The 9,177-nt window shown below is 44.9% G+C and overlaps 1 protein-coding gene across 2 annotated transcripts in view; it reads right to left on the bottom strand.

The window, feature by feature from the left end:
- Positions 1-9,177, bottom strand: part of MYBPHL (myosin binding protein H like) — a 33,211-nt gene that overhangs the window by 12,958 nt on the left and 11,076 nt on the right. The window contains exons 2-8 of one of the 2 annotated variants that reach the window (XM_003784073.1): positions 8,754-8,842; positions 7,964-8,159; positions 7,600-7,739; positions 7,312-7,471; positions 7,080-7,216; positions 5,673-5,859; positions 4,793-4,838 (exon numbers count right to left, since the gene is read on the bottom strand). In XM_003784073.1, the coding sequence (XP_003784121.1) occupies positions 4,828-4,838; positions 5,673-5,859; positions 7,080-7,216; positions 7,312-7,471; positions 7,600-7,739; positions 7,964-8,159; positions 8,754-8,842 (920 nt within the window). In that variant the 3' untranslated portion in view covers positions 4,793-4,827. The remainder of the gene's footprint in view (positions 1-4,792; positions 4,839-5,672; positions 5,860-7,079; positions 7,217-7,311; positions 7,472-7,599; positions 7,740-7,963; positions 8,160-8,753; positions 8,843-9,177) is intronic. The other variant, XM_003784074.1, reaches the window with a different exon arrangement.

The following is a 9,177-nucleotide window of genomic DNA, read 5'->3' as shown; positions in this document are numbered from 1 at the left end:
AGAGCCTCAAGCTGTCCCCCTGGGTAGAGTGCTGTGGCATCACAGCTCACAGCAACCTCCAACTCCTGGGCTCAAGTGAGTCTCTTGCCCCAGCCTCCCAAGTAGCTGGGACCACAGGCGCCCGCCACAGTGCCTGGCTATTTTTTGCTTGCAGCCGTCATTGTTGTTTTGGTGGGCCCGGGCTAAATTCGAACTCACCACCTTAGGTGTATGTGGCTGGCGCCTTAGCCACTTGAGCCACAGACGCTGAGCCAGTTATAAAAATTTCAAGTGAAAAGGCAAAGGTGGCTTCCTTGAAACTTCAGTCCCCAGAGTTCATGCCCATTATTTTGGCGGTTTATAGGCTGTTTACTTACTAGTTTGGGCTGTGAAGTTGAGGTGATCAGGTCTGCATGCGTGAGCTGTTGCTGTAATAAATGCAACTGTGAGATGTTACTGTAATAAATGCCACCCAAGCAAAGGAGCCTTGGAATTCACAAGGGTGATAAGGGAAAGGGTGGGAAGGCCCAGTTTGTGTGAGGAAGAGCAGAAAGAAGAGGATTGTCTCTCTTTGCTGAAGATGAAATTTTAACTGCCTGCAGGATCTAGGAAGGGTGGAAAAACCAGAGCCAATAGCTTCTTTCTCTCTCTGGGAAAGTGGTAGGGAAGGGAGATTAGAAGGGAGGAAGCTGTTAATTAACTGCACACCTTCCTCTAGCAACTTGAGCAGGGGAACTCTGCACTTCTTCACCTATCCTTAGGTGAGTAGGGGAGGAAGTTTTAGCAAATTGGAAGATAGTGTCTCCTAAAGAAACTCATTTCCAATTTTCTGACACCAAATTATGGTTTTGAACATTGTTGCAGTACCAGGAAGACCGAAAAAAGAAAAAAGCAACAGAACTACTTTCACCTCCATCAGAATGACAGTAAACACTAGATTTCAGGCATAAAAAATTTTCACCCAGCATAAAGATGCTAATCTGGGAAATATTTGATATTTTGTTTTCCTCATTTCAACTGCAAAATCATGCATATGAATAAGTATTTAAGATTTGGTTATCTCTTGTGAAACTGGTCAAGAAAAGATTTCTAATAAATAATGAATAAATGGAGCTATCTTCAGCTTGTGCCTGCAATCCTAACCCTCAGAGAGGCCCAAGTGAGAAAATCCCTTAAGCTCAGGAGTTTGAGACCTAGTCTCTACTAAAAACAGAAAATTAGCTGGTGATCATTGTGGCAGGTGGCGGTAGTCCCAGCTACTTGGGAGGCTAAGGCAGGAGGATTGCTTCAACCCAGGAATCTGAGATTGCTGTAAGCTAGGCTGACACCATGGCACTCTAGACTGGGCAACAGAGTAAGATTCTTGGGGGGTAGAGTGGGAGGGAGAATAAATGAATTAGTGAAGAAATTACATCCCTTCCTAGGCACATATATTAAATGTCAAATGCCTAAATGAGAAAATTAAGGAATTCAGTTCAGTTCTCCTTAAATGCAGGAGTAACTGACTAGAGGTCTTGATATGATACCTTGTGAAGATATTACTCCTTTACCATGATGGTTGAGAATATACAAACTTTAAAGGATGAGTAATTGAGTAATTCAGCAAATAGCAGAGGTATGGGACTGTGGGCTAAGGCCTGAGGCCTGCCAGGTCCTTAGGGCATCATAACTGAGTATGTCACCCCTTCCCAACCTAGGTGCTACTTCAGCTGGAGGGAGGCCTCTTCCCTGTTGTGTACATGGCTAACTGTGTACTGGACTCTGGTTCCTCCCCTCACATTCTCTAACAGAGGTTCCATAAGCGGATTAGGCCCTGCAAATGATTTGCATGAGTATTTTCTTGATTTCCAAAATGATAGCATATAACTAGTAATATTTTAGGTGCATAGAAAGAAGTTATTAAATAATTTATGGCATACAGTGGATGCCTTGTGGCACAGAGGGTGCTGGCTACCAACTGTTTATCCTCCATGTGGCCTCTCATAATTCAGTAATCTGGCTTGAGAGTCTTTACATGAGGCAAAGCAGAACCTACTAGACTTCTTAAGGCCTAGACCCAGACCTGGCACAGCATCACCTTCACTACATTCTTTTGGTCAAAGCAAGTCACATGATTCAAGAGAAGAAGAAATAGACTCCAACTCTTGATGGGAGAACACCATGCCTCGGTAGCTCACACTTGTGATCCTAGCGCTCTAAGAGGCCAAGGTAGGTAAATTGCCAGAACTCAGGAGTTTGAGGCCAGCCTGAGCCAAGAGCAAGACCCTGTCTCTACTAAAAATAGAAAAACTAGCCAGGTGTGTGGCAGGCGTCTGTAGTCCTAGCTACTCGGGAATTTGAGGCAAGAGGATTGCTCAAACCCAAGAGTTTGAGGTCGCTGTGAGCTATGATGCAATGACACTTTACCCAGAGTGACAGAGAAAGTCTCAAAAACATAAAAGAAGAACGCCATACCCATACAAGATGGGAAAAATTGTTGCCACATCTTTTGCAGATTCCATCACAGAATGTCTTCAATATCTTGTTATCAAAATGAAAACAAATATAAACAAGGGAACCTCGCCTTCATCTTTCCTTAGGGCTTAATGAGACTCTACTCCCATTTCTTCAGTGCCATCCCAGTCCTTAGGTCTCAGGGTTCTGTCATTAGTTAGCTATATGCATATTCATGTGTCCTGTTGTTACCTCTTTGTGATGGATGTACATCCTCTTAGTCCAGCTTATGCTGGACAACCCATATAGCAGTGATTTTCATGGCACGCCTAAGGTCCTTCCATGACACACTGTGTCATTAATTAAATTATTTTCAAATGAAGTTCAAAGCACAGTAAACATATTCTATTTTTTATTCTTTTTTTTTTTGAGACAGAGTCTCACTTTCTTGTCCTCAGTAGAGTGCTGCTGTGGCGTCATAGCTCACAGCAATCTCAAACTCTTGGGCTTAAGCGATCCTCTTGCCTCATCCTCCCAAGTAGCTGGGACTATAGGTGCCTGCCACATGCCCTGCAATTTTTTTTTTTAAAGGGACAAAGTCTCACTCTTACTCAGGCTGGTCTCAAACTCCTGAGGTCAAGCAATCCACTCACCTCATTCTCCCAGAGTGCTGGGATTACAGGTGTGCTACCATGTCCGGCTTTTACTCTCTCTCTTTTTTTTTGATCAACATAATTTAAGTGTGCCATGGAAGTTTATAGATTGAAGTGTGCCGCGAGATAAAAAAGGTTGAAAAACACTGCCGTAGAGGAAGAAAGCAAGTCATTTTCAGTATCTTTTTCTAGCACCTAGCACTATATAGAGTTGAATTCAGTTCTCGTATAGATTGTCTTAGGGGAAATGACAGCATTAGAAACCTCTGTGAATAAGAATGTAGATATGGGAAGAGAAAGAGGAGTCTTAGTTTGTTGAGTGTCTGTACCGTCGGGCTGAAGGATTCCAGCTTTCAAGAATAAATGTTTCATAGAAAGGCTCAGACAGATGGGCACTCATGGACTGAGGATCCACACATTTATTTAGATTAGTCCAAACCAGACATTGTACTGCAGCTCCTTATGAACACAGTCTTGCCACGGTCTGGCTTCCTGGAGGCACTGAAAAGAGAGAGTATATTGTAGCCATTACAGCAAAAGCACATCTAGGATGCTGAGGCTTGGGTCCTGTGCTATGAATGCGCTATTTACCCTGTTTCTTTGCTGGGCGCGGCTGTGAGAGAGGAAAAAGGGCAGCTAATACTAACACCACATAATGTGTTCTGTTATGCTGAGGGATGGAGACAGAACTGTCTCTGCAAACCAACTGACAGGCAGAGCTGTATTTTTAATGCATCCCTCAGGGTTTTCATTTGCTATGTATTAATGATAGGCTTAAGTAAATGGCTTGTGGGATCGAATTCATTGCAGCCAGGAGCTGCAAGTCAGCAGAAACATTGGGAACTACTTCCCTTTATTTATTTTATTTATTTATTTTTGTTGCAGTTTTTTTTTTGGCCAGGGCTGTGCTCAAACCCATCACCCTTGGCATATGGAGTCGGCGTCCTACTCCTTGAGCCACAGGCACCGCCCAGGAATTACTTCCCTTTAATTCTCTAATAAGCTGCTTTCCCCACCTTTCCCCCCACCTACTCAGCAGTTTATAGATATTTCAACTGTAAATGATTAAAAATCTAAAGGATCTATCAAATTGTAAATGATGATCAGAGTTGCCCTTTGCCAACACTGTACTGCTTGGGACCACATTCTCAAATGTTAAATTATTATCAACATACAATAATAAAGCTGATTTTTTTTTTCTTGGAAGGGAAGGAATCCATAAACTTTAATGTAAAAGATAAAAACAAAAATCTTAATCTACTTCTTACCATACTTATGGTACTGAAGTAGAAATACTAACTGTCAGGGGCGGCTAACCCAGCTACCATGTGGTGGTACTGGTGGTGACTCTTGTTAATTCCTCTGCTCTTGATTGTTCCTTTGAGAGCTGACCAGGTCTCTCTCTCAGAACTCCCTTATGATTAGGTATATGCTGTCACTCTTCTTCAGAGGACCATCAACTTGAGGAGTACAGACATTTAGAGGACAAGATGTCTGTACATCATAGATATGATGTCTGTACCATCGATAAAGTGGTAAGTTTATGGTAAATTTATCTATGCTAAATTCCTTCCACAAGGATGACAGTATTAGATTTCTTTTTTAAAACGTGATCACCAGTGGGTACATGATTGAAAGAATCAGGAATACATTTCTGTCCCTGACTGGACACCATAATCCATAAACATGAAATAAGCCATTAAGGTTCCGTGTCTCTCTCCCCTTACCTTTCTCGGAGTGCCATTCCTCCTCTTAGCTATCCTCAATAAGGAACTGCAAGAATTCAGACATTTCTCGGTGTTAACATCTCAGAAATCTCTAGGAAATCTTTCAGAGCATTGGTAGGGGATACTACTTTTTTTTTCTTTTTAAAAAAATTGTATTTCCTTTTTGGGGGTTCATCCGTAAAGGAGAATAGGATGTAGAAGGGCCCATCCATTCTGATTAATGCAACAAACATTTAGAGAGTGCTCACTGTGTGAGACACTGAGGGGACAAAGGTGGAAAAGACACTGTCCCTGTCCTCACAGTGCTTTTACTTTAATAGAGAAATAGATCTATAAATAGATCATTATAAAAAAATATGCTGGACACAGGGACAGAGATCTGAACAAGGTGACAGGCACGAATAAGTGAAATAAATACATTAAAGAGGCAGAGATGTGAAATGTTACCTTTAAACAAACCAGAGGGAAAAGTAAAATCAAGCCAACAAATGGCTGCAGCTTTTCTAAATCGAGTCAGAAGATGGTGTAGTTTAAAGAACAATGATCTGAGTGAGGACCAGAAGGCTTGGGCTCTTGCAACCATAGTGCCAGTTTTTTGATTAACCAACAATGGATATCTTAGGTAAACCAGTTCCCTCCCTATGTTTCAGGTTTCTCCCTTTGCAAAACAGAAATAAAGACTTTTCCTGTGTTGCAGAATTGTGGTGGAGAGGCATGAGATAGTGGGCAGTAAAAAGGCATTCTGATGGTGACAGTGAGAAGGCCTGGAGGGAGAAGTCCTTCCCCACCTAGGCTTGCCATCTCTGGCCCTGGACTTTGCCACCTGTGGAGAGAGGAGATGATTGGCTCCCTAAGGCACCAGTTCTCCTTCTGGCCTTACCTTTCACATCCACTCGACACTCCACAGATGCCTCCCCCAGGGGATTAACTGCCTTGCAGGTATAGATGCCTCCATCAAAGGGACCAGGCTTGCGGATTTCCAGGGAGCAGATGCCCAGGTAAGTTAGAGCTCTGTACTTGGGGTCGCCTTGGATATCCATCTTGTTCTTCATCCAGATGATCTTGGGCTGGAAGATAAAGATGAGGGGACAGTAAGGATGTAGAGGGTCAGAACCAGTTGCTATTTCTGTGTTCAGTCATAGGGGTTCTGCCTGTAAGACTTATAGATACTGGCTTTCTGATGGCTCCCTATTTTTTATGCTGTGGGAAGGGATTCTCCTTCCAGGAACTTCAACGGTCCTCCAAGTTCCTTCTCTTTGTTGAAAAGAGCACCTGAAATCTTGCCTTCTTCACCAAGTATTGCTAACAAACAGGTGATAATTTCTATTCTACACCATCAGGCTCCCTGCACAGGTCATAAGCACTATGTGCATTGGCCTCCTTTTTTTTATGCATGCATCATGAAGCGTTCATATCTTATCCTCACTGTTGACCTGTAGGTTGATCCTGTCTTCACTGGTTAGGAAATAGTTTTCAGAGCAGGCTATTGATATTCTCCTTCTGAGATGCAGTCTCCACAGAGTCTGCTCCAGGCTCATAACCCAAAAGGTACTTGGTGGTTACAAGGTACAAAGGTTGTTATTGGTGTTTTATGTCATGTGTGGAGTATAATGTCTAGATTCTAAATAGAGAGGTTTGGTCAAGGTTGTGGCCAAAGTCTAAACTCAAGACAGCTTGCATGTGCATGGCCCTGATCAGTGAAGTCAGGAGAGGTGAATAGGACAAACCAGTGCGACTCCACCTCTCCTACCAATGAACAACTTGAAGCTCATGCCTAACTGCCAGCTGGTCAGTAAGTGACATCCTTGTATATGAGGAAAAACACTAAAGGGAAATATTCTGATGAGTCTTGGACTCTTAAGTACCCTGACTATTCATAAATAGCATGTTGTTGAAAAGTCTGATGGTAGTGGGAATAGATATAATATTAGAGTGCTCTGTGCCACAGCTCAAGACAGGAGCAGGAAGCAGCTTAGATAGCCATCCTGGTTCAGTGCCTGTGGCTCAAGTGGCTAAGGCGCCAGCCACATACACCTAAGGTGGCGGGTTTGAATCCAGCCCAGGCCCGCCAAACAACAATGATGGCTGCAACCAAAAATTAGCCGGGTGTTGTGGTGGGCACCTGTAGTCCCAGCTACTTGGGAGGCAGAGGCAGGAGAATCGCTTGAGCCCAGGAGTTGGAGGTTTCTGTGAGCTGTGATGCCACAGCACTCTACCCAGGGGGACAGAATGAGGCTCTGTCTCAAAAAAAAAAAAAAAGATAGCCATCCCCAGACTCCCCACTTACCCGAGGGGAAGCACGGACACAGCAGAAGAGCTGGGTATCATAGCCAGTGACTGTAGTACAATCTGCCAGAGGCTGGGTAAACTTTGGGGCTTCAGAGAAGTCTCGCTGGGGAAACCCCTTGGTCTTGTAAATAGTAGCTGAAGGCACCAAGAGAGGCCATGATGTAGAGTCTGAGAACCCCATCCCTCTTCAACTCTTCATCCTTAAGTTTTCCTAGCTTGTGATCCCTTACCTGCTTTTTGGATATGGGCAAGCTCAGCAGTGATGGGGGCTGTTTCACTGAGTCCACACTGGTTTTCAGCAAAGACACGAAAGGCATAGGAGTTGCCAACGATGAGGTCAGAGACGATGCAGCTGGTGCGGTGATAACGCTCCAGCACCGTGAACCACAGCTGCAGAGGCCCAAGGATGTGCCATTAATGAGATGCCTGTTTTGTGAACTCAGCCCACGTGGAGCTGCCAGAGCTCCCCATTCCAGAAAGCCCTATGCCTCCAGCCCTCCTTCCCAGCAGCGCCTCACCCCCGACTTTGTGTCAGCCTTCTGCACCGTGTATCCCAGGAGGGCTGTATTGCCTGTATCTTGGGGAGGTGTCCATTCCAGTGTAGCACTGAAGCCCCAAACGTCCACCAACTTAATGCTCTGAGGAGGGCCTGGTCTTTCTGAAAGAGTAAAGCAGGGCAGTGGGTACAGTGACTGCATTGAAATCACTTTAGGAGTGCCCTGGGTCATTTTTCTTCTCAGCTACTTCTCCCATGCCCACCCTGTGTTCCAGACTTAATGTGGGGGGCCTCACCCCAGTTTCCCCAGCTCTCTGAGATGGCTCCTTTTCAGCCTGGAGAAGGAGCTCCTGAGGACCACCCATCTTCCACTGCCGCCCACATACCGATCACCAGGATGTCAACAGTAGTAGTGGCCTCCAGCTCGCCCAGCTGTACTCGGAGTTGGTATCGACCTGAGTCCGCACGTTGGGCTTCTCTGATGAAGAGGATGGAGTCTCGCTCCCCATTCCGCACGCTCACTCTACTGGTGTCCAAGGCACATCCATCATGTGTCCAGATGGCCTGAGGTTTGGGCTTGCCCTGAGGAATGGGGATAAGACTTGAACAGTCCCAAGAGGCTTCTCAACCCTCTCTTCCATGGGGGGAGTCAGACCCACCCCAGGGTAACAAGGGTGACTTGACTTGCAGCTGCACATTCCCTTGAGTTAGAAGTTGATGGGCTCTCCCAGGGAACTGCTTTCTTTCAGCCATGGCCTAAGGATCTGGGAAAAGGGGATGGCTTTGAGTCTCCCACCCTTGGAGAGTTTAGGTCATGGACACCCAGGGCAGCTAAGACCAACTGAATAGCCACTCAAACTCCCAAGAGCCTTCAAACTGAGAACTCCCCACACTCCCAGATCTCTAAAGACTGAAGGTCAAGGATTAGTCTCTCACCTCATCTCTTGGGACACACCCCACCATACCAAACTTATCCTTAATAGTGTGGAGTGGATGGGTCGCTAGGACTGAGACCTCTGGGGATGTGGCCCCTTCCAATCAAGAACAGGAAGACTGCTCCTCTGCTAGCAGGACTCTTGGCATCTTATTTCCAAATAAGGACTCTTGTCCTTATTTCCAAATAAAAAACCTGGCGTGGCCCCAGACACAGACCCAGCATGGGGCTGGGATGATCACCTGGAATGGGATTAGTAGGTTCACTGTGTCCCCAACCTTTCGGATGTAGGTCTGCCTCAGGGCCCGAGGTAGCCAGATCTTGGGGTGCTCTGTGTGATGAAAAGAGAGAGAACAGGTGACAGATACTCAGAGGAAGTGAATACTACATCCAGCTGCACGCTGTGGATGGGCAGCCCAGGCATTGTTCACCAAATTTCACCCTTATCTTAGGAAATGGAAGATTGCTCCTATCAATCATCTTACTGGGATTCAGGGATGAGCAACTTGCTGAAAGACCCCCCCGAGCAGTGATTTTCAACCAGTATGCTGTGAAAAAATTTAAAGGTTATTAATTAAAATTATTTTCAAAAGAAGTTCAAAGCACAGGAAGTATATTCTTTCTTTTTACTCTTTTTTTTGATCAACATAATTTTTTTTTTTTTTT

The sequence above is a fragment of the Otolemur garnettii genome, unplaced genomic scaffold, assembly GCF_000181295.1.
Source record: "Otolemur garnettii isolate 467f Iridium unplaced genomic scaffold, OtoGar3 scaffold00010, whole genome shotgun sequence".
In the NCBI taxonomy this organism is placed as follows: Eukaryota; Metazoa; Chordata; class Mammalia; order Primates; family Galagidae; genus Otolemur; species Otolemur garnettii.
This window is presented reverse-complemented; position numbering and strand designations above follow the sequence as displayed.